Source organism: Tursiops truncatus, chromosome 6 (assembly GCF_011762595.2).
Source record: "Tursiops truncatus isolate mTurTru1 chromosome 6, mTurTru1.mat.Y, whole genome shotgun sequence".
Taxonomy (NCBI): Eukaryota; Metazoa; Chordata; class Mammalia; order Artiodactyla; family Delphinidae; genus Tursiops; species Tursiops truncatus.
The window spans coordinates 71,931,358-71,957,755 of NC_047039.1; the positions used below are offsets into that span (position 1 = coordinate 71,931,358).

The 26,398-nt window shown below is 44.4% G+C and overlaps 1 protein-coding gene across 1 annotated transcript in view; it reads left to right on the forward strand.

The window, feature by feature from the left end:
- Nucleotides 1-26,398, forward strand: part of PCSK5 (proprotein convertase subtilisin/kexin type 5) — a 445,837-nt gene that overhangs the window by 330,859 nt on the left and 88,580 nt on the right. The window contains 1 exon segment of the mRNA XM_033858183.2: nucleotides 20,402-20,504. Within this exon segment, the coding sequence (XP_033714074.1) occupies nucleotides 20,402-20,504 (103 nt within the window).

A 26,398-nucleotide genomic window follows, 5' to 3' on the forward strand; every position in this document is an offset into this window, starting at 1 on the left:
GGTCTTAAGGGTTATATAAAAACCAGAAGCTGAAAAATAGACTTTACACATTCTCACTACTTGACACCTATTATTTCTTTAGGGAATACTGCCTAGAAAGATCTTATCCCCACCAAAATATATACCCCTTAGTTCGCTACTATCCCACTGCTAGGTTAGATCTTATTCTCTCCTCCAGCTCTGTGGCAGTAAAACTCCATGATCCAGACCTCGAGAATGAAGACCCACCTATGCTGTTCCTACAGAATACAGTGTGAGGAAGTGGCCAGACATCTGAAGACCACGGAGGGCTTCTCAGGGTTGACTGGAGCAACTTTACCTTTGATATCTATGCTAGAAAGGCAGCTGACTAATAGATATATCATCTGGGAATATTCAAGCTCACTAAATCCTTCATGAGACTGGGAGAGCATGAGGTCAGGCCTCCTCCAGAATTGATTTCAGGCCCTGCCCCATCCTGTGATATGTGTTCTCTGGGCTTCTGTTCATTGTAGTTCGGGCTCTCTGTCTTGTAAGCTCCAAGAACACGGGGGTCACATCTAGTGCTGAGAATTCCAGATACACGTAGGTGCTTTAAAAATGTTGATAATGGTGTCAACAGAAACAACATCAGTCTCCTTTTGTTGTCTCAGGCTAATTATCAGATAACTAAAATAGAATAGAGATGACGTTTATCTGTAGCTAAGGGTTTCATAGCAAATACTCTGCAGGCAGCAAGCAGGATTTCTGCCTCTGTGTTGGATTCCTCCTCTTCTCTCCCATATCTACCACTGAAAGACCTTATACCGTAGTCACCAATCACTACGCAAAATCTGGAATATCGTTGCACCATGCACACTGGCCACTTCCTACTGCCTGTGCTGAATACTAACTCAGAGTAGCAAGCAGCCTGAGCCTGGGCCGAGATGGTGACCATCCTTCCAAAAGACTCTAAGAAGAATAGCATAGAGCAGTGGTTCTCAAACTTAAGCAGAGAGCAGAATCTGGAAAGCTTGTTCAAACACAGGTTCCTGCCACCCCACCCCAGAGTCTCTGATTCAGTACGTTCAAGGTGGAAGCTGAGAATTAACATTTCTAATAATGTAATAATTACATTTCTAGTAATGCAATAACCAGGTGATGCTGATGCTGCGGGTCCCACCTTGGGACCCCGCTTGGCCATTTACCACGTAACCTTGGATAAATTACTTAATCCCTCTAATCCCTACTTTCTTCATCTATAAAAAACAAGTAAGAAGAGCACCCTGGGGCTTCCCTGGTGGCGCAGTGGTTGGGAGTCCGCCTGCCGATGCAGGGGACACGGCTTCGTGTCCCGGTCCGGGAAGATCCCACATGCCGCGGAGCAGCTGGGCCCGTGAGCCATGGCCGCTGAGCCTGCGCATCCGGAGCCTGTGCTCCGCAACAGGAGAGGCCACAACAATGAGAGGCCCGCGTACCGAAAAAAAAAACAAAACAAAGAGCACCATGGCTGAGGATTAACCAAGATGATGCATGGTGATGTACATGGGTGCAAACAAACTACCCCCTCCCTCGGCAAGAGAAGGAACCCCTTTCCCGGTCCCATGCTCTGCCCTGACTCTCTCAGGGCTGCAGGATGCTTTTAGTGACTCTCCCTGGCAGGGCTGCTGTGGAACATTTGGGTGGTGGGCAGGGCACAGTGAATTCAGTCTCTGGCTGCCTCTCTCCAGAAGTGTCCTGCCTATAAGGGCTCCTCAGCCCACCTCACAGAGAGAGAACAAGGCTCTTGCGTGACACTTCTGCAAGAACAGTATTCCACGTGGCTTGCTGCCCTGAGACTGAGAGATTAAATGACTAATCCCAAACGCACAGCTCTTAATGGGGAGCTCCACAGTTAGGATGACACATCATCTGACTCTTATACTACGACTTGCCCTTAGAATCTTGGTCTATCAGTTTCCCGCAGCTGCTGTAACAAATGACCACAACCTGGTGTCTTAAAACAATGCACATTCATTCTCTTACTGTTCTGAGGTCAGAAAGTAGGTAGTGGGTTCCACAGGGTAGAAATCAAGGTGTTGGCAGGACCACCCTCCCCTCCTCTCTCTAGGGGAGAATCTGTTTTCTGGCCTTCCGGTGTCTAGCACTGTATACCTTGCACTCCTTGGCTTGTGGCCCCTTCTTCCATCTTCAGAGTCAGCAGTAGCATCTTTAAATCTCTGTCTCTGCTGAGGTCATGATGTCACCTTCTTCTATTAGTAAAATCTCCCTCTACCTCCTTCTTAGAAGGATACTCGGGCCCACTCTGATAATCAAGAGAATCTCCCAAATCAAGGTCTTTAATCACACCCGCAAAATCCCATTTACCATATAATGTAACATTCACAGGTTCCAGGAATGAGGACCTGAATGCCTCTGGGAGCCAGCATTCAGCCTACCACCCTCGGAGAGATCAGCTAACTCTTTGAGCCACCACTTTTTCATCAGTAAAACAGAAATAATAATATAGCCTCATGAGAATGTTGCTGCGAGACACACTTCAAATCACTAAAGAAACGTTTATTGGGTTGTTAAACACAAAAGAGCAGAAGGCAGCATTTATCTAACATTAATTCATTAACGCTATTCATTTACGCACCTTTTACTAAACACTATGTGTCAAGTACCGTGCTAGACATAGGAGACGTAATAGAATGAGGAACCCCGCCTTTATGGGTTTTATAGTGTCATAGAAACAGATAAATGCTAGAGAAAAAGTGACCTGACGTGTCAACAGGGGCTATGAAAAGAAATCGGAGAGGAAATGCTCTACAGGGATATCATAGTAGCTGTTGTCAGTCCTCTGGGCAGGAAAAAGGAGTGGAAGGATAGAGTTGGAGAAAGGGGCCAGGAAGTGCCAGGAGTTTCTCCCACTTGGAGTCTTGGGTTGGAGACACTGGGGCGCAGTGTGAGAGATGAGCTAACAGTGCAGACCGGGGTCCAGTTGTGAATGGTCCTACGTGCCCTTTAAGTGATCTGGATTGCATCACGTGCTCCAGCGAGCCACTGAAAAGTTTAAGCAGCACTTCCTCAATATCCCATCCCCTACAGTGCTCCAGGGCTCCAAGCAGGAAATCCTGAAAGCTCTGGCCTCCTTATTCATATTTAAACATCAAACTTGGCAGAGTTCTCTGTGAAGTGGTACTGGTTTCTTTTTTTTTAACTTTTTAAAATAGTTTTATTGACATATAACTGACATACAAAAAACCTACACATATTTAATGTATACAATTTGATGAGTTTGGGCATATACATACACCCATGACACCGTCACCACATTCAAGGTAATAAACGTATCCATCACCTCCAAGGTACTGGTTTCTTTAAGTACCTCCTGCCTTTCATTGAGACCCTTTGTGATTTATACTTTCAGAATTTTACTTTTAGAGCGTCCTGATATAGTGAGCCATCATCTCCCTTAGACTCCCTGTCAATCGCATTTTTAAAGCACTTGCTCTTAAAAATATTCTTATACCCCCTGGACCCCATTTAACCCCCTACTCTTTATGGTTCTTTTTATGAGAATGTCCAAAAGGTAGATTTTCTATATTAACTATTAGTGCCTTAGGTCGACCACAGTAATTCTGATTGCTCACGCAATCTTTTTTTTCTAACCTGGGTGGTTTTTCTGAAAAGTGGGTTGATGAAAATTGTGATGTGAATTTAGTTGAGAACGCCTGCTCTCCTGGACGCATGGTCCCCAGTCTGCTCCATCCCTCCACTTTACCGCCAACGTAACACCCCTCCCTAATATGCTTTTGTCAACCAGTATTCTCTCCATAAACTTCAATAAACTGGCAGTACATTTCTGTGCTGGAAAGACATTTTGCATTAAAAAATTGGATGCACAGCGGGCATTCTGCCTGGGGACCACATGTCTAGGAAAGCAGTCATTTTTAACTAAGGATATTACAAGCCTAGATAGAATAGGGCTGGTGTACACTGAAGCACAAATGTCTAGCCTACTGGAAGCAAAATTACCGTACTGCGTGTTGGTAACTGACCTTGTCAACTAGCTTTCAGAACAACTCCAGCCTAATGCACACACTCACTTCTCGGGTTCTATAGCTGTTGTTTCTGGATCTCATTACATTCTATTTGCAACCTGCATCTCTACCACTGCCTCTCGCCAGCATGCTCTGATTTGCTTGCCCTCTTTGCCTTGTTTTTCCCATAGAGTTGATTAGCTTCTTTTTTTAATTAATTTTTATTGGAGTATAGTTGCTTTACAACGTTGTTAGTGTCTACTGTACAGCAAAGTGAATCAACCATACGTATATCAATACATATATCCCCTCCCTTTTGGACTTCCTTCCCAGTCAGGTCACCACAGTGCATCAAGTAGGGTTCCCTGTGCTATACCGTATGTTCTCATTAGTTATCTATTTTATACACAGTAGCAATAGTGTATACGTGTCAATCACGATCTCCCAATTCCTCCCCCCACCCCCCACCCTTTCCCCCTTGGTATCCATACATTTGTTCTCTACGTCTGTGTCTCTATTTCTGCTTTGCAAATAGGATCATCTACACCATTTTTCCAGATTCCACATACATGCATTAATATACGGTATTTGTTTTTCTCTTTCTGACTTACTTCACTCTGTATGACAGTCTCTAGGTCCATCCACGTGTCTACAAATGACCCAATTTTGTTCTTTTTTATGGTCCATAGCACTGATTAACTTCTAACCATACAAAATTTACTAGTTTGTTGTATCTGTGATGTACACGCTATCTCCTGTGCTTCACCAGGGAAGAGACTTGTGTTTTGCCTACCGTTGTATCCCAAATCACTGGAAGTGTGCCTGGCGTGTAGTAGTTGCTTAATAATTATTTTAAATGAATGCATGCATACATTTCCATGGAGCTATCAGCTTCCAGGTGACTCTCTTTTGCATTCCTAATTCCAAACACGTCAATTTATTTACCAAAATGTTTTGACCACTTTTATCACTTGGCAAATAGCGATCCAGGAGACAGCCCGAAGCTCAGTCCTGTGGGAAAACTCTGGAAAATGGTATAGATCACAGGCCTCAGAGTTATCTCACTGGAGGGACAATGGAGTCATGATCTTTATGCACCAAATCCCTGGCATTGGTGGAGGAAAACTCCACGGTTAGTTCCCTGATTCTCCTGGCCTGCCACGTGCACCGGACAGAGCAGCCTTCCTGCACTGGAGAAAGCCTCACACTGATACAAGCAGATACTCTCCCCTGGAAGTTGGTTTCCACACACTGATGTGGCCACAGGATGTGTGCAGGGCACCAAAAAAGTCTGCTACAGCTCACAGGGAGAGCGGCAGGGGATGAGGCCAGCAGTGGAGGCAAGGGCCAAAACTTGAAGGCTCGTGGATATCCTTCTTTGGAGCTTTATTCTGTATTGAGGGGACAGCACTGGAAGACTTCAGGTAGAAGAGCAGTATCAAATTCCCATTCTGGTTAGAGTAGACAGAACAGGGGTGAGGTGGGTAGAGCAGATAATGAGTCCCAGAGACCAATTAGGAAATTAAATCTATTACATGGGATAGGAAAGACTGGGTGAGAAGTCCTGTGGTGGTGCTGGAGACGGAGCTGAGAGACTGTGAGGGATCAAATGTGGGGAAGGGTGGGGTTGAGCATCGGATCCCCGTACTGGCTTTCCCGATCAGATGGTGGCAGCACCCACCTACACAGTGCGTATAGGAAGGATGTAGGTACTGGCATGAGATGCTAAGTCTTGTTGGACATTTTGGGTTGGAAATACCTGTGAAGTGTCCAGGTGTTGAGTCTGTGGGCAAATGGATATAGGATTATTGAACTCAGGAGACAGATCTGGACTAGGAAAAGCTATTTAGGAATCTCCACTTTATAGAAGATGTTTGAAGACAAGGAAGCAGAAGAAATCCCAAGATAAATAACTAGAAGTTTACCATGTGAGATAAGTTGAATGTTACCGTCAACAACCTTCTGGTATCAAGTCCTTTGCCAACCTAGAGAAAGCATGGCTTCTATCATCTCTGAGTGTTGCTTTGCCTTTATTTCTCTCTACCATTTCCCTAAATGATTATCTTTCCCCCTCAACATAGCTGAAAATGGAGAGGGGACAGACAAACGGTGTGATTTGGGGAGAGCTGGGTAAACTGTCATTGTCAGCTTTTTCATCTGTAAAAAAGGGATCTCGTGGGTGGACATCAGCTTGCCTGACAGTCAACTGAAGAAACTTTCTTGAGATGTAGGCTTTCCGAAGTGCTCTCTCTCCCGAACACAAATAATATCAAACTCATGCTCTTACCTTACCAGGCACTTAGCCTGGCTGGTACAAGGACACTCCTCCCTGCACCTTCCACAGGCATTGCCTCTGCTATAATGATGAGCCTTTAACCTGCTAATGCGAGTTCATCATTTACCTGAGACTCGTTACTCACTGAAAAGCATCTTTTCGGATGGGCACAAAATCCAACTAAGCAGCTGCAATCATTGCGATCGGAGCCCTTGTAACAACTGACCTTCCTTCTGCGTGGGTTTGTACATGAGAGTGTCTACAGATGCTTGACTTTTCTGCCAAACGGCCATCCTGGCCAAGAACAGGACGGCCCCTCCACTGGAATGTGTAGGTGATGACATTTCTTTCACCACCCTGGCACCTAAACCTGACACTCTATCTGCTAACAATGCAATGAGCTCCTGATCGTTTATGGCATGGAACTCGGCAGAATGGGCTATGAACTCCTGCACTATATTTTACTCCATCAACTCTTGTTATACTTGTTCAGAGAGAGAACACAGCCGCTCGACATTGAGCAGACGCAAAAAACAGCCACTGTCAAAATCCTGCCCGAGGCATCTGTATAAACACACAGAGCCATGCCGGTTGTCGTGCATTTCCCAAACTTCTGCTAGTTCATCCCAACCAGCTTCCCTCACATCCTCAGGCCCTGTCAATGCTACCATCATTTCTTTAATCCCTCAAGTTCAAGTGCATGGATTTGACTCCTTGTTCTCGACCCACCTCCTGTATGCAGGAGGCGTCATTTATCAATAATAACAGTAACTGTATTTATTTGTGGCTTATTATATGTCAAGCAGACTCTGTGCTGAGTCCTTTACCAAATTGAGTTGTTACAACAACTTTCTAGAGTTGACTATTTTTATTCCATTTTGCGGCTATGGAAACGAGGGTTAGAGATGGAGCCCCAAATCACACAGCTAGAAAGTGGTAGAGTTAGAATTTGGATCCAGCTTTCTCTGTCACTAAACTGTACTATATTCCCTCCTGTGGAGCATTAGTCATCTTATCTTCCCCTCCTTTATAAGGCGTTTTGAAGTTTCCAAAACATTGTCACAAGGCATATCATTTGCTCCTCCAAATAGACCAGAGAACCAGGCAGGACGGGTTTCATCCCCACTGTCACAGAAGTAAATAAAACTCAGCGTTTACCCCGACTTGCTCAAAGCCACGCATGCCTGAGCCTTGGACTCCAATCTTGACTCTTTTCACTATTCTCATAAATATCTTGCTTTTCTTTTTTTCATAACAGCTATTCTTTCGAAATGACCAATGTATAAAATTTACTCGGAGGCCATTTTGGCCTACTAACTACAAAGACATTTCTGCAGGGCTTTCCAAAACTGGAAGAGGAGATAATGAGTTCTCCATCCCTTTTAGTTTTTACTCAAATACTGGGCAGTCACTGAGCTAGAAACCATTGAGACAATTAAGCCTGATCCCTAGATAAGTTCCAAACTCCCCCTCTCCCTGAGATCCTGTGACTCTGTTTTCTCGATGATCTGGTTTGCAATAGCTACAATTCCCTCACTCCTGGCTTTCTGAAGCCATCTGCTAGCTGACTTTTCAGCCTGTCCCTCCAATTCAGCCAGTCTCCCCCGACCAGGGTGATCACCCTCCAAAGTTGTTCTCATCAGTGACCTTCTTCCTAAACCTTCCTTGGCTCGCTTCAGCCAACCACACCCATTCGATACACCTCTGCCTGATGTTCCATGATCTATATCCTCTATCCAAACTCAGTTTCCGCTTCAGTCAATCCAAACATTTTCCTGAGTCACAGAGACATCATGCCTAGCCCAGCTCCCCAGTCCTTTGCTTTCTGTGTTCCCCTCCTGAAATATGCTCCACTTCCCCCCCCCCCGCCCTCCCCACCTAGCCACATCCATTTTTTTGAGGCCCAAGTCAATCTTATTTCAGTACAACAAATATTTAACGAATAAAACACAAAACAAGTCTAGGAAGAATCTTCTACTCATGCAGTGAAGCCATGAGGACCTAAAACTGAACAAGAAATGGTCCTGTCCTCAGGGAGGGCTACAACAGGAACAAGCTGCCCTGGGCAACCATGAGGTTTTGAATACTTCTTCTACATTGGCTGACGTTCTCGGTATTTTATGTGAGCTGATTCTGCCTGTCTCATGAAGGGTAGACATTAAGCCTTCTTCCCAAATAGCCTCCAGAAAATGTTAGGCAAGCAATAGTACAGGTTGCATGATTGAGATGTCTAGGGCTGCATATTTTGAACTCATCACACGCGCACACAGCTCACCAATTATTTGAATTTCCAGTGGAGTAGAAGGGGCACACGACATCTGACGTCAACCGGGCCTGGGATCAATCCCATCTCCAATAACTTCTGGGAAAATGAGTGCTACAAAACCAGGGTTAAAGGAGCAGAGTTCGGAATCTGACCTCCCGGGTTTACGTCCCAGCTGGGTGACTGTAATAGGTCCCTTCATATCTCATTGCCTCAACTTTCTCAACAGAAAAATGAGGATGATTTAAAAAAAAAAAAACAGCTGTATACAGAGCCCTCCTTTCCCCATGGGGTTATTACTGTAAGGATTGAGCTGATACACACAAAGCACTCAGGACAATTCCTAGCATACGCCATCAGTGAATAAGTGTTAGCTATTTGGATTATCGCTAATTCAGTGAAACTGGACAGATGACTTAAATTTCCTGAGCCTCAGTTTCCTCTTTCAAATGAGAGCAGGGCTCACCTCCATAAGCTGGCTCTGAGAATTAAATGTGGAAGCATTGCGAAAGCACCCAGCTATCCCAGAAAAGGTCCCCTTATCTCCAGTCCAGGGCCCGGACTTCTAATCCCCAAACTACACACAACATTTTTCTCCTGCCTCTGCTCCTTTTAGCAGTTTTGCCTGCCCATCATTTGTGCTACTGTAGTTAAGTGCTTGTTTTTATCCCACAGAAAATGTTGGCTTCTTACAAATTCATCTTCAGGAAATTACAACCTAAATCAAGCTCAACGACTGCATAAGCAAAAAACCATTCAAGTTCCCCGAGCCCATGGGCAGCTTTTCCACAGCCCATCCCTGCCCATTTTGGCAAACTGTGAACAGCAGAGAGAGGAACCAGCCCTCTCCCTCTTCAGGAGGGCTTGGGGCCTCAGGCACATCACACCGTGTAAAATCTGGTTAAGACAAATATCGAGAGCAGCCTTGAAAGCAAAAAGGAGTCAAAGCAGGTCAGACAGCTGCCAGAGGGAGTTTGGGAAGGGGGGGAGAGCCTGACTCACCAGCTCTGCCTGTTGGCATCACAGCGAGTTTCCAGGGAGCGTCAGGCTTCCCGAGTCCTGGACACCGAGCCCTACCTCACCGCCTGGTGGCTGCAAGCCTAAGCTGTAGGCTAGTCTCTAAAGGTCCAGGACCCCCGAACGTGGGGCCTGTTCCCTAGAAATGATGCTGAAGGGCCCCTCCCCTCCCCCAGGACAGTGATGTAACTAGAGCAGGAAGATGCAGTGGCCCCTGGGGAGACCCTGAGGGTCGGCCTGAGGTGAGCTCAGCCATGAAGGGTGGAGGTCAGGCCCAGGGGAGGAGAGGTTACATCACTTGTGCAAGCTTACACAGGTAGCCCAAGAGAACCCTGGGATTCACATCTAGGACAGCCAGTTCCGGACACAAGCACCTCACCTGTTCCTGCCTCTCCCCTCTCTGAGCGGGGAGAGGACAGCACATGCTCATCCAAGGGCTCAGTGGCAAAGAGAGGAATCCTGAAGGGGGGGTGAGAGGCGCAGGCACTCTATGGTAGTGCCAGGTGAGGGGCCAGCCCTGGATCTCACGCTCCGGACAGAGTCTAAAGGTCTTATCGGACACAAACCACGCGGACGGAGGCTGGTAGGCAGGGAAACACTTGAGACTCCCCGTCTCCGACGCCCAGGGCTTCTGAGGCCTCTCCCCTCTCAACACGAACTCCCCCGCCCGTACACAGAACACACCCACCCTCACGACATACAGCCCTGCACCCACTTCCACTGTCATCTGCTTATGTGTGCCACCGTCACTGAGACAGAGAGGAAACTCTGCAATTTATCCTGATACCAGCCAAGGAAGGAAGCTAAGTCCGTTCCGGGCCACTCACCTAAAGGAGAAGCCGGTCGTCCAAGCGTAGCTCCTACGCCACCGCGGGGCCCAGAATCCCATGCTCTGCACCTGAGCGGGTGAAACCCTGCTTCTCGGGAGAAGCCTGTGTGCCTTCCCAAACTTCTACCTCAGCAGCCATAGCTCCGGAATTTTCCACAGCTACGCGCAGGGAAAGCTGCCTTTGCTCTGGTACTGGGAGACTGGCTCCCGGGGGCTGCTAATTACGTATGGAAATGACCTTGCGTGCGTGGGTTGCGTCTCGCAGCTGAATTGCTTTGAGAGGTCATAGTTCTCCATCTCCAGGGTCATTAATTTCAGTTGCCTCATTGCCACCGACCTGTGCAGCCAGTACATTCTTCGAGTCCCCTCGGGGGAGGGGCGGGGGGTGGAAAAGGCACAATTCGGGATCCAATGAGCCCAGGGTTTGGGTGATGTTCAGAGAGAGAATATTTTGACGCCTGACTTCCTTATTTGGTCAAATGAAGATGATAGCCCCTACCCTACCTTATTAATTTGAGGTTTAATGAGGTAACATATTCAAAGTACCTGATAATTACAACTACCATCCTGTCATCCACTGTGAGAGGTGCTTTCAGGTCTGTTTTCTCACTTGATCCCCACCACATTCTGTGAGAAAGAAAATATCATCCACAGTACACAGAAGAGGAATGTCAGGGAAATATGTGACTTGATGAATGTCAGGCAGCTGGAGGAGGAAGCCAAAATCAAACCCAGGTGGGGATGACTCCAAACTTTGCGCATTTATCCAAAACAATGCTTCCTACCACGCTGGCACTCCACTGTAGGCACACAGCAAACTTTGGTTCCCTGCTTTATTTCCATACTTGAGTCTTTCCAAAAGCACAGTTTGGTCACTCTCAACAAAACATATGGCAGCCTAGCCCTATGAATTGGGAGATTGGGATTAGACGTATATACACTAATATGTATAAAACAGATAACGAATAAGAACCTGCTGTATAAAAAATAAATAAAATTCAAAACAAACACAAACACACACAAAACATATGGTAGCCTGACTCATCAAATGCTTCCCCGATCACTAAGGGACTGAGTTGTTCTGGGTGCCATGCTCCATTCAGACTTGTCCCTAGACAAACGAAACCATCTCTTAGAAGGCAGCATCTCCTGCCCGAGGATGGGAAGCGTTAAGGATGACCCAATGAAAGACTAAATTGCCAGTTACCTGCTCAGGTGCAGGTGCAGCCCTAGGCCTTGGAAGGCAACTTCTTTCTCTTTCCAGGAGATTCTCTTTCTCTTAATTAGCAGTTAGGCTGCAACTTAGCACCAGCAGGCAGGGCTTGAGGAAAGACTAAGGAAGGGCGAGGAAAGACAAAGACAGCACTTTGGATGTATTGATGCAGAGCAAGAGAAGGAGAGTAATTTGAGGATGTTCCCTTCCATGGGCACTGGAGTTGGGGAAGGGACAGCAGTGGTGCCTTGAAGGGTTTAAGAGCAAGAGTTGTTTTTGTTTTGTTTTGTTTTACGTTTGTTAACTTAATTTTTTCATTTTAATTTTTTAAATTTTTTATACAATTTTTGAAGGTTACTTTCCATTTACAGTTACTACAAGATATTGGCTATATTCCCCATGTTGTGCAATACATCCTGGAGCCTATCTCACACCCAGTAGTTTGTATCTCCCACTCCCCCACCCCTATATTGCCCCTCCTCCCACCACTGGTAACCACTAGTTTGTTCTCTATATCTGTGAGTCTGTTTCTTTTTTATTATATTCACTAGTTTGTTCTATTTTTTTAGATTCCACATATAAGAGATATCATACAGTACGTGTCCTTATTTGTCCGACTTATTTCACTTAGCATAACGCCCTCCAAGTCCATCCATGTTGCTGCAAATGGCAAAATTTCATTCTTTTTTATGCTGAGTAGTATTCCATTGTATATATTGGGGGGGGGGGTGTGTGTGTGTGTGTGTGTATATATATCTCACACCTTCTTCATCCATTGATCTGTTGATAGACACTTAGGCTACTTCCATATCTTGGCAATTGTAAATAACACTGCTATGAATATTGGGGTGCATATATCTATTTGTATCAGTGTTTGGGTTTTTTTTTGGATATGTACCTAGGAGTGGAATTGCTGGGCCATATGGTAGCTCTATTTTTAGTTTTTTGAGAAACTTCCATGATGTTTTCCACAGTGGCTGCACCAATTTACATTAAAAAAAAAAAAGAGCAAGTTTTAAAAACGGTTATTTAGGGAGGCTATTTGGGTAACCATAGCAATGAAAGTACAGGACAACAAGTCTCATCTTTGTGCCTGTGTTCAGGACTTCCACCATCACAGAAAACATTTAGATCATATTACGCTCCTTGGGAAGGACTTTGGGTTTTAACCGATTCACAAGCTAGGACCCTTGTTTAGTTCAAAAGTGTCAGGAAGGCTCAGTGGGCCACACCGCTGACAGTTTCCCCTGCCATCTTCATCACCCCCAAAGTGAAGGGGAATGACGCAGCCCTTACGGCCTGATAGCTCCCCTGCTCACTCGCTGGCTTACGGGAAGCTCTAGTCAACAACCTGTTCTTTCAAGTCACTTTCTCAGTAAGTGTCTCCCAAGCATGACCTGCCTCAGGTAATGAGCCATGTTTTCCGAAAGGTAAACACGTTATTTTCTCAAATTATGATCACTTACTTCCAGCACTGGGTATTGAACCCCACATATCCCCTCACCATGAACACATCACATTCTGTACAGTTTCTCCCACGAGTAGTGCCTCTGCAGGCACAAATGGTGGGAACACTGGGGGATAAAATCTTACCTCTGAGGAGGAGAGGGATGGAGCGCCCAAAAGAACCTGTAGTGAGTCTAGGCTCACTTACAGGGAGAGCAGACAGCCCACTAATTAGAGAGACCGTCAAGACACTTTGCACACCTCCAGTGGGCAAGAAATGGATTCCTACCCACTGTACACTGCTTACGGGAAAGTGCTCATGGCTTCCCTCACCCACACATTCAACAATAGGCTTTGTAAATTTATTTTGTTTAAATGCAGATAATAATCACACTCATGCCTCTTGTCTTCTCTTGTGTCTGATCTTGGAACCAACTGTTCAGTGCCTTTTTAATTTTAGCCTCCCTAACTAGGAAAAGAGTGACTTTTCACTAACATAAAGACAGTGCAAAATTCTCTTAATTGAGCAGAAGAGGTACAGGAAACAATCCATCTATACTAGATTTTCATATAAATTGAGGGACCAGAGAGAAGCTACTATAATTCTGGTTGTAAGCTATTTCTGAGGAGACAGTTTATTTTGGTTGTGGACAGCAGTTAAGAGGTATAGAAAATCCCTTTGCAGAGTTCCAACCAATTATTTTATTCATTCAAAAAAGAATTGGGGGATTCCTCTTAAAAGCTTCTAGCCGGGCTTCCCTGGTGGCGCAGTGGTTGAGAGTCCGCCTGCCGATGCAGGGGACACGGGTTCGTGCCCCGGTCTGGGAAGATCCCACATGCCGCGGAGCAGCTGGGCCCGTGAGCCATGGCCGCTGAGCCTGTGCGTCCGGAGCCTGTGCTCTGCAGCGGGAGAGGCCACAACAGTGAGAGGCCCATATACCGCAAAAAAACAAAAAAACAAAAAAAAAAAGCTTCTAGCCTAGCGGACAAAATAAGCTGCTTGTAAAATATCAATTCGATAAGCAGAATTGCCTTGTAATAAATGGTGGCCATTTTATGAGAAAATAAATTTGGAAGGTATATTCAATCATTGAGTAAATCTGCTTAGAGCAGTAGGCCAGCTCAAAGTTCATTTGTTTACACAGTGAATTCCTTTTTGATACCCTTACCTCAGCAAGTGGTTTGGAGGAGGCATGTACTCAGTTCTTTCTTTTTATAAATAGCAAAGCTACTTGGAACTCCAAAAGGGGAAATGAATTGATACCAGGGAAATATTGCAGAAAGAGCATGGCTCAGACTCGGACAAACCTGACTCACAACCCAACTCTGTCACTCACCTAGTTGAGTGAATTTATGCAAAATTGTTCATCTCTCTGAGCCTTGGTTTCTCATTCACAAAAGCGGCTGTTGTCTGGCTTAAACATTACCTATTACAGATACATACAGTATTTGTAATACGGTAGGTGTCGGTGAATGGGAGCTCGTGTGATTGCTACATCACTACTCTACTCAGGTGTGTTGGCCAAGACTTCACTTTGCATACATTTTTTTAGCAGCCTGACTATGGTCAGGGTCCAAACTGCAGGGAAAAACTAAAAGGATCAACTCTTAATTCCTTGCTCTTCGGACAGCATGCAGGCTGAGGGAAACTAACCATTTGCGAGTGTGTTGGATCCACATTTTACGATCCATCTTTTTGCAGGAGTGCCAGCCTACGGGGGTGCCAGAGTAGCATTTCATAGCATCTGCACAAACCACACAGAAGAATACTAGCACCTGAGAATGAAAAAGCAATGGGATCAGGAAGGATAAGTCTCGTCAATCAGAAAAGCCTGTGGGGGAGGAAAAGCGGAAATCACTAAGAGGACGAGATAGAGAAGCAGTAGCCCCAGACACCTCCAGGCTGTGGAAACTCTGCTTTGAGCTGCGTGATGTTCACTCTGCCTTTGTAACTTCTAATGGAAAGGAAAAAGTGTTCCATCTGCCAGATGTCTCCATTTTCACAAGCTTTATCCACTTACTCATTTATCTCCACTAGCACAGGAGGTCTCCCAAGACTCAGTTTAACAAACTGGCTCCCCAAGACGGCTGGTGCTCTTTGGACCCATCCCCAAAGGCAGAGAATCCTGAGGTTTTTAGTTAAAATCAAGTATTGCCCTTCTAGGGAATAAACTCATCGTGTAGACGTGTGTGTGTATGTGTGTGTGTGACAAAATGTATTGTGTGTAACATAAAATTTACTATTTTAACCATTATTAGTGTCCAGTTTTACAGCATTAATTACATTCACATTGTAGTGCAACCCTTGTCACTATCCATCACCAGAACTTTTTCATCTTCCCCAGCTGAAACTCCGCACCCATTAAGCAATAACTCCCCACTTCTCCGCTTCCCCCAGCTCCTGGCAACCTCCATTTTACATTCTGTCCCTTTGCAGTTGACTACTCTAGGTATGGCGTCTAAATGGAATCATGCAATATTTGTCATTCTGTGACTGGGTTATTTCACTTAGCACATGTCTTCAAGTTTCATCATTGTTGTGGCATGTGTCAGAATTTCCTTCCTTTTTAAGGCTAAATAATTGTGTAGACTTTTAAGTGAAGATATTGCAGGCTCAGTTGATGGCCTCATATTCTGAACTTTGCTATAAAACTTCACACTGCATGAGGCCTTAAAAACTGAATTATCTCATTAGTATATAACGGGTTGAAAATGTTACTGTGCATTTATTGTAGCTGGTGGAAACTAATAAATATATGGCTTTCTTTTCATGAAAACTGTCTGCACACAGTGGTATCTTAAGTTGGAAACTAGTTGTTGGCATCCTTGCAAAGAGACGGTATTATTTGATTAGCACTTCTGGTTGTGGAAACATTCAGGAAAGTCACATTCTATGAGACCTGGCATCTGAGTGATAAGAGATCTACAAATAATTCAGTAACACAAGGTTGCTCACTGAAATAACCAGATCAAAGACCAAATGGCTGATTTCTCATCCAATGTCCCTCTTATTTTCTCTTACTAATCACCCTTGCTAAAAAGCTGTTTTAAACTCACATCATAATCTACTTATGTGTTTATTAGTTTACTGGGCTTATATATTTATTTGCTTAAATATTACTGACTCTAATCAGTAAAAGAAATATTACAAGGTACCAAAGAAAGCAAAGCATTTTAGCCGGAGACATGAAGCTCTTCTAGCCATGTAAGCCTAAAAAATATTGCTATGTGAGTCTCAACCATGTTTGGTAGCTGCGGAGGATGTAATCAATGTTTACCTATTCTGGGTGATTTCATAAAGTTTATTTGTAACTTAGACTTGTTAACACAAACACATTCTGCAATGTCATCAAGAAGTGGAACAGGCGGGCTAAGGCACTTACTTGTGCTTGTAAACTTTTAAATTTACAAGTATTAATTTTTAAGATGTGTCTTCTACTGCTGAGACATCATTCCTCCCCATGAGACCCTACTGCCTCAGTGTCCTTTGAACTATTATGAGATGAGAAAGAAACTAAAAGGGGGATGAAAAAATTTTGATGACAGGAGAAAGATAATTTGGACATGATAATAATGGATGAAGACACCAGAAGGGAGAGCTTGGAGGCTGAGGTGGAGAACAAAAATATTGACCCCGGAGTCTGTGCTAAAGTGATTTTTCCTAAGAATTTTGTATATCACGCCTGTCATAAACATTCAGCTTCATTGTGCAATGAAAACAGATGACAAGAATTTACTGCTCCAACAACCAAAAAAACAGCAACTTGACTACGTCCTTGGAATCTGGTTTCTTTGCTTTCAAATGTGCAGTGGAACTCTTGTGCCTGCAAGGGCTGGGGGCAGTTGTTTATGTAACTCATTGGACGTCTACATAAATATGAAAAACGGGACAGGTTTCTCTATTCTCATCTGTTCTAAAGCCAGAGTTGGCTCTCAAATTAAGAGGCATGCAGACTGGAGAGAGATGCACAGTTTAGCTGTCTTATGCTGATTCTCTTACATAAGCTTCTAGGTTATGAGATTTTCTCCATTTTGTTTCCAAATGGTAGGAGGAAAAGACATGTTTTAAGAGTCACTTATCAGGGAAGAAAAATGCTTCCAAAGGTTTTAGGTTGGGGAGAACTTTTATAGATCCGAGGATGGTGGGAGATGTGAAGAAAGGACTAAAGACAGACTGGTGGAGAAATATCCTGAGGAAAGATTAAGAGCATTAGATGGAGAGAATGGCCAAGAAAAAAGACTAACTTCCTCAGAGACAGACGACTGGTGAACATTCAAGAAGATAGGAATTTTGACATTGAAAAAAAGGATGCTGGGGAAACAGTATCTTATCAGAAAATTAGGTAGTGAGGTCATATTCTGAGAAAGAATGGGGAAAGAATGGTGGGACTGAGTCTTGGGAAGGTTGGACCAGCCCAAATGAGGAATGCAAGAGGGAACTAAAAGGATGAATGAAAGGATGACCAAGCAGCCTAGGGCACCACCTGGGTAAGCTAGACTCATAATGGGGCATAAGAAGGTTGTGTCTGGAGTGGGTACTTGAAATCTCAGAGATGGGGCAATTCCAAGTGATGATTATATCTAAGGTGGCACTTTGTCAGCACCAACAGAAGCCATAATAGTTGAGCAGATCAAGGAAGTGCAAGGCCAAGCTGTCAGTGCCACCTACTGGCTTACGGAAGCCAATGAGGAGCAAATCAGATACAGAGGAGAGTTTAAAATGTTCACAGTAGTAACTGAATAACCCTTGCTTGACCTAGCCATGCATCTGTAATTACAAAGGAGACTTTGGGTGTAGGTGTGGGATAACTTGCAGAGCCAGCTAAATAGCAGTTGATTTAGCAGACCAAGGTGTATTTAGTCTAAAATCCTACCCTAGCATTGACTCTAATATATCATGAAGATTAAGGTGGACAGCTATCAGGAGTTGGGAGACCCAAACCACTGTCTCAGTTCCTATAGGCATGGACGCCAAGGCAAAGGAATGGTCTTTGCCTCTAGGTCTAGCAGAGTCCAGCATATGCCCTTGTTCTTTGTTTCAGACTTTAACCTAGACTGTCCAAGAGGTCAAAGACATGTGGCCAGCATTTGCATTATATCTCTTAAAAATCGTTCTACTCAAAAATCTTTGAGAAGCCAAGAACAGGGACTATTTAATTTCTATATCTCTAAATCTCACCTAGTACCTGGCACATAGATGTTCAGAAAATATCATGGAATGAATGAGTGAATGAATGAGTGAGTGAGCTGTGCTATGATCCTACATTTCTCTAGAATACACTTTCTTTGGGTTTAGGAGCCTCTGTAACCCTCCCCCGTTCCTGTTCCACGCAGCACACATCTTGTGAAAGACACATAACTGTCATCTAACTCTGTGAACACAAATTGTTTTCATCAGCCATGTAGGCATGATCTACTTCTTCCTAGTTGGTCCACCCTGGATCCTCTGCTCTTTATCTGGCTGATGCCTGGACTGATGACTGCTCCGTTGGTTGTGCCTTGCACAACAAAAGTGGAAGAGACTTCAGCAAGGGCAACAATTAAGAGGGGAATGGGGGAGTCTGAAAAAATAAAAAAAGAAGGCTGCAGAACTATAATGCCTGTGTTGAGTGAGACAGTCGCATCTTGATGTCACCACTCCTACTAGACAGAAGCCCCAGGTTTTTTCTGCCTCAGGACTGCTGATTACCAAGAGTACACCTAGTCCATTCTAACACCTTTGCGTGATTAGTAGAAGGCGCCCCTTAGAGAGGCAGAGGCTGTCCAGCTTGGTGGGATGAACATGGGGGGGGGATTTCCTCCTCCACTTGACCACCTGAGAAGGCACCTTGCACAGTGAACAACCTGCACATTTACATTCCTTGCCCCCTCCTGTTCCTCACTCTTTAGGGGCTAGGACTTCTGGGAGTCACTCCTGGGCTGAGAACCACAGTCCCATTCTGAAGGTTATGTATCAGATTTCTGGTCCACACCGTACCTTGGCAACTATTAGAAGGCACAGAAGAACAGAGTCCAAGATGTGCTGCGTGTTGCCACTGTTAGATGCTTGCATTGCTCTGAGTATGTACTTTTCCCCATTAGTTAACGAAACCAATAGAATAACTCTCTGTGAAAGGCTTTTTCTGCCATTAAGGGCAAATGCTGGTTGCCTCTTCATTTTCACTTTTGTGGTTTAGTGCTATCAAGTGGAAGACTTATGTAGGTAAGGTTTACCTTACCCAACTCTGCTAGTGCAGTAAAGCTATGGGAAAAGGCAGAGGGGTAGACTTCCCTACACTCCTCACCAGTCAGGTCCAAGCTTCCAGGGCTTTTTGCAAGGCAACTACAATAAATCAGGCAGTGAACCTTGGAGTCTGCGTAACACCCCTCGATCAAACCGAGGGTGCATCTTGCTCCCACACTCTTCTGGCTGGATCTCAGATGAACAATGTGCAGACAGGCTTAGGGGCTGTGAAAGTTGGGGCTGATGTGGGAGGCAAGTGAAGGTTGTGACTCTACTGAAATCTGAACCTATATTTTCTGGGCACGATCAGTTTCCAAATCACACAAAGTGGCTCTTTGAATCAGACTGAAGACACTTTTTGACTTTTTTTTTTTAAGACAATGTCAGAAGAGGATGAGTGTAGTGTCAATAGAGGGTTGAATTCGATGAATAGACACCCACCATGAGGTTATCACCTGCAATGAGGTTGGCCTCTCTCCACCACCTTTGCCATGGGAGAAATTTTTTAAATGTCCACAAGTTCATGAGGCTCAACTTGCTTCATGGAAAGTTCATGTGGAAAGGCCTCATCTTGGTCTTTCCTTGGGAGAGATAAACTTTCTAAGTCAATGAAGAATTCTCTGGCTATCTCTTTATCGTTACTCTTTCAGGGTGAGATGCAGCTCACATCTGTCCAATGTCAGCCAAGATTCAATTCCCATTTTTGACTAGTAACCACAATCCCCCCGCCCCAGAGCGGTGGGACAAGATCTGGGTGGGTCCTGCCCGTGGTTTGACTTCAACCAAGATTATAACTGGGCTCGTCATGGGCCAGGAGCCCTCAGGTTTTAACAGGAACATCAGTAGGAGCTCAGTAAAGGGGTCTTATGGGGCGCCCGGCCCCCCACCCCAGCCTCTCCCTACTTATAAAATCTGTAACACATGTTGACTAGATCCAAAATTATGTCATGCCTCATGACTTTTTGAGGTTCCAACTTCCGGGGCCCTTGGGAGAAGAGCAGACTGGCTACTGAAGCCATTCAAGGTCTCTTCTCTCTGCGTTGTCTCCATCGCTTTTGGGCAGCCACAGAGGGAGCTGGCTGCTCTCAGACTGACAGCCCAGACAGCACTGCCATGCAGAAATGTGATAAACAACTAGATTTTGTTCCCCAGGAGAATACGTCGACAAGCACGGCCTCTGCCAGATCTGTGAATCCTCGTGTGCCAAGTGCCGGGGGCCAACCCAGGAAGACTGCACTGGCTGCCCCAGCACAAGGTGAGCGACCTTTCTTGTATCTCCTGGGGTTGGGAGTTCATGAGATGCAGGAGGGAGAGAGGAGGTGCTTACCACCTAGAAGCACCCCTTGGGCCTATAAGAAAAAGAATCAAACTCCTTCCCCTGACAGAGAAACCTGCTGTGGTCTGGCCCAAAGTCAGAGGTCTGTAGTGTCCTCCCCCTATGATGCCCCGTAACCACTGTGAGAATCGGTTCCCTGGACACTGCAGGGGCTTTCTCATCAGTGAAGGTGGTGGTGGCTTTGATGCCTAGAATCTCATCCCTTTCTGCACACCCATCCCTCAACCATCATCTCCATCTGCTAATAAAATATCTACCCCTATTTCTAGAGTTAGTTCAAGGGTGAACTGTTCTATGAAAGCATTTTTTTTACCTCTTTCCAATAGAATTAACCTCACCCTCTTTATGCTCCCCTGTGCTCTGTACAAACTTCCATAAGTGCACCTGTGACATTTTCAGACATTGATTTACAATCCTACTTGTTAGACTGTAAGCCCCTTGAAATACTCATCTTTGTACTCCATTACCTATCACAGTGCTAAGAAAACAGTAGGCACTCAATCAGTGTTTGATAACTGAATGAATGAGTAAATAGTAAGTATCTGAATGGGATGAGCATCTTTGCTAATACATTGAGAATTTATAATGAAGAGAGTTGGGAGCCCGTTGCATTTTTAATCAACACTCCTCTAATTCTAGCACTTAATATTTGTTGGCCTCATCTTCTCTGATAAATGCATAGGAAGCAAGGTTTCTCCCAAGACCAGTATAATGAGGCTGCTCCAGTGGCAGGCGAGTCTCTAGGATGGACGTTCCCTCTGCCTTGAACAACAGTCATTTCACCTAATTCTTTATCAGGACTGTAATACCCTGAGTAGGAACTGTAGTGTATTTGTCTCCTTATTCCCCTACAGTGATCAACACATAGTCGTAGTTCAATAAATGTATGTGTTATTGAACTTGATGAAGTGTGTAATTAATATCATGAGCTTGGTTCTCCAAATAGCTCCCTCAGAAAGAGAAAGAGAGAGAGTGAGAGGAGGGAAGGAGGAAAGGAAGGAAACACAAAAGAACAGTCTTATTAAGAATTCTTAATGCTGTGATAACATTTTCTAAGTGTCTCTTTAAGATACCTATGCCTCTTGAGTTTGCTTTAAGCCAGCTTCAAGGCATGCTATTAGATACAGACAACATTTTGAAAATAGGTCCTTTTGCTCCTCTAACTCCTCACATCAACAATCAAATGCCATTGCATGTTTGGACATCTTTGAACCAAGGGAATTTTTTAGCACTTGTTTAATAGGGCAGCTACCATCGTCCAGTGTACATTGTGGAAGTTATGATTGTCCCAGGCTCACCAGAAGTGAGAAAAAAATTCAGCTACCATCAGTGGCCATTTTTTTAAGAATCGAAGCTCATTGGTACAAGAAGATCAGAGGTACACCTCCTGCGCCACTTGAATAGGCTTTAGCAACCTATTCTTTAGCTTTTGAAGATAGAAAAGCATGTGTATAGATCTCAAAACAGGTGTCCTCCTGGAAATCCTATTGCTCAGGAACAATTTTCTTCTCATCCCCCTGAGCGCTCCATTTCTTTCCCCATTTCTCTTCCTTGATGTCAGTTACTTGCAAATACATCCAAGAAAGGGCACCGCATCATGGCAATGAACTAGCTGACTTTTCTTATCTGCATTTTCCAGAAAGGGGTTAGAAGATGAGGAGAAAGAAATTATTTTGAAAGATGGTGTCGTTGACTTATTTGTCCTCAAAGGGCAGCCACGTATTTTCCTTAAGGTTTTTCCAAAGTATTTCCTTGAGTGGAATCAGGTCTACTCAAGACGGTCTTGAGCACCTGCTTTATGTCCAGCTCAGAGTTAGGTACAAATCCATGGATTTTTATAGGTGGTTCAGGAGGTCAAAGTCAAGGGCTGGTGAAGCACTCAGGGACCAGAACACTGGGGGAGCTTTAACACCCTAGGCCTGAAGCAAACCCTGTAGCCATAGAAGGGATGCCTGATAGAAACTGGAGCTGGAGGGAACATAGCCACTCCAGAATCATGGGAGGAGGAAGCCAGGTTGTGGCTCCAGTGGAATAAATACCCCAGTCTCTCTCTCCCCCCACCCTCAGATCTCCTACTGGTGTTTCCCTGTCTGAAACACCTGGATGCCAATGGGGAACACCATTTACAAGTGAGGGAAGTGAGCTTGGGGACACGGTCTCTAGTGGGCACTTCCAAGGCATAGCAGGTCAGAGAATGGCAGAAAATGGATCTGGGGTGGGGGTAAGGGGTAAGGTGAGGCAAACAGAGTAAACTATTGGTCACTCTGAGTTTCTTCCTATTCTTAAGCTTTTGGGGTATCTCCAGTCCTGGCACAATTAAGGTCATCCCTAAAGGAGTTTTTATCTGGGAAAGGAATGTTAACCTTTAACTTAGAGGTTTTCTTCAAAACAATATGAGAGGGAAGTAAATCACTGGGGATGTAGATGAAATAAGATTGGCCATGTGTTGACAATTATTGAAGCTGAGTGATGAGTACATAGGGGGGGTTCTGTTATGTCTTGTTTATTTTATATATGTTTAAAATTTCCATAATAAAATTTGAAAAAATAATTCAACTCTGAAGTTGTTTTAAAGGAAGTTGAAACTTGAAAAGCTCTCTCTTCATCTTCTAGCTTTCCCTCTACATTTCTATAAACCTTTGGGTTTATCAGCTCCTTCAAGATGATTAAAAAGTTGGGGGAAGCAAGTATCGTCTTTGCCACCGCTATTTAACACATCTAGCTCTGTAATGCCGTGGTCCTCACTGCATGAGCTAATTTCCCAACCCAGTCCTGAAGGAACTGCGGAGTCTATGAACTAATTAAAAGCATGTAAACGTTTTCTGACCCACCCTCAAATGTTTTATTTGATCTGTTTCAAGAATTCAGGAAAAAAAAATCCTTTGCGGGATTTCATTCTGTTACAAAGTTAACGTGCCAGGAAATTACAGTAAATGCCCTTGTGATGGCTTTAGTTAGACCAAACCAACGATCAGCGCAGAGGACCAGCTAACTCTGACTTGCAACTCTTCTGTTCCAGTTCACATCTCTCTCTCTCTCTCTCTCTCTCTCTCTCTCACACACACACACACACACACACACACACACACACACACACACACACACACACCCTGGGGCTTCTGGAAAATTTAGTTCCAATGTTGAGAACTTCACCTCTGCCCAGCTCTTCAGCACTTGGTTTTGCCACCGTCTTCCTTTCCATGAGCCTGTTGGACCTGGAATGGTTCACAGCTTATGAAAAGGCCAAGAGCGTACGTGACTTGGGAAGAGAAGGGCTTCCCCTGCAGAGATGAGCTTGCCTGAGTGTCCTAGAAATCCACAGACTAGATGATTGGTGGTCCCAGAGATGGCTTGAGTTCGCTTTAAAGAAAATTTTCATCAGCCCCATGGGGCCCAGAACAACATATCTCTGCTCCCCCACTAGGGGAGATTTGTTGTTGGTGGTAGAAATCTGTGTCACTTGAAATGGGACTTTTCTTCAAGTTCCTTAGCAATTGTTCTTGAGCGGGATGGGGAGGTTGCAAGAGATGATGTAATTCAGTGCCTTCACTCAAGCACGACTGTTGTCCTTATCATTCAATCTTTATAAAGAATCACGTTCTTACAAAAACTGGGTATGTCACCTGTGCTTTCTTCAGGGTAGAGAGAGAGGGAGGTGGTTTGAAGCACAATCATTTGCTTGGTACTTTCTTAAAATAAGCTCTCAAGTAAGAAAGACAGCCCCTTCCCTACATAAACATGACAGCGCTACGCCATCTGCTTCACCTCCGTACCCACCCAAGTTCGCGAAGGGTTTTAAATGGTTCCAACCATTGACAGTATTAGATCACCCCTCTCAAGAGAAATAATTGCCCCAAACCCATCTGTCATCTCTTCCTATAAAGAACAAGATGTACTTTCCATCTCTTTTTCAACTTAATTTAGCAAGAAAATGAACCTTCACAAATAAACATGCCCCATTCTCGTTTTCAGTGGAGAACAGAGTAGTTCACTTGTTTAAAATCCTCAGAAAGCTCTTACATAGTTTTTTCTTAAAGGGAGGTTTTTGTTTTGTTTCCGTTTTTTTAAGTAGCTACAACCAAATTATTCCTTGACAAATCTTCTAGCTAAAAAACCAGAGCAAGGGTGGGACCAGGATATTCCCAGCTGGCATTAGTGCCATCAGCTAAAAGTCTGGAGCACAGTCTTCTCTTTACGGGTCATGGTGCAGGAGATCTGTTTTGACTTGGACAACCAGCTGTGTGTGCATGTCTGGTTAGGGCTGGGATTCCACACTCTGCAGCAGGCCAAAAGGATTGTTGACTCCAGTGACGCTGGGTATGGTGACCAGAGCCTGAGGGGCTGAGGATCCAAGAACGAGGTGTCCTTCTTGTATGCTTGGCCTTAATCCCATTCTGTTTCCAAACAGATGCAAATGACACAGACTTTCAGGGACAGATGGGAGACTGCAACTGCAGCAACACATATTCAAGATGCCTTGTCCCCACCCCAATTTCCTCCAAACCTGGTATTGAAATACCAATCCTCCATTTAGGGCTGATTCTAGCTATAGAAACAGAGGGATTTAGACAAGTTAAATACCACCCCAGGAATGAGTTGCTCAAGACCTACACCTGGCCTTCTGTGTGACATTCAGACTGGGGAGAGAGAGAGAGAAAAAGCCTAGCTTTGTTTGCAGGCCTTCAGTGGATGCCACCATCACACCCTTGGAGGCATCACACCCTCACGACTGACACAGTAACTACTGCTCTAAGGGAGCTCTCTGAGATGCCAGTTTGGCATCACCTGTATTACTTAGGTAGGAATCATTTAGCAAATTCCATAGTAACCCAGACTACCACTGAGAAGCTCTCCAAGTATGCTCTCTAGACCAGCACCATGAACATCATCTAGGAACTTGTGAAAAATACAGAATCTCGGCTCTCTCTCCACAGAAACTCTGAGGGTGGAGCTCCCCATCTCACTTCATCCATTCACATGACCCATCTGACTCTTGCACTTAGACATTGTGGATTTTCTGCTGAGGAAAATTCTTGGACACAATTTACTTCATCACGTTTGCTCTTGGGATTACCTCCAAGGGAAAGAAGAAGCAAAACTTTGAAAACATTAACCATCACATTATGGTACATATATATATATATATATATATATATATATATATATATATATATATATATATATATATATATATATATAGTATGTGTATAAAACCAAAGATTTTAGAAGCCCACATGCTAACTTATCTGCAGTGCCCTTGTAGGTGATGGCAAACATGGTCAGAAAATAGAGACTGTGGTACCCTATACATCAGGAAATACTTGCAAAAATGACAGAGTTCAACTATATATAGAATAGATACCTAATAAGAACCTACTGAATAGCACAGGGAACTCTATTCAATACTCTGTAATCACCTGTATGGGAAAAGAATTTTAAAAAGAGTGGATATGTGTGTATGTATAACTGACTCACTTTGCTGTACAGCAGAAACTAATACAACATTGTAAATCAACTATACGCCAATAAAAAATTAATTTTAAAAAAGGAATCAGAATTCATGGATTACTTGCCATATGTGTAGGTCAAGTTTATAAGTAGCACCTAAACTACAGGATGGTGCTTCTTTGGGAGCCCTTGGACTTGACATTCCCATTGCAAAGTGTGCGCATGCTGATAACTAAAGAAAGAATATTTACTCCAAGGCCTCTGGATTCAAAAACCCATCTGGTGTCTTCAAAGTTCAAAGACCTCCATCTGAGTGTTGGCCGGGTTTGGCTGGAGCCTACAGTGTGGGTTTAATCCCCGGGGTA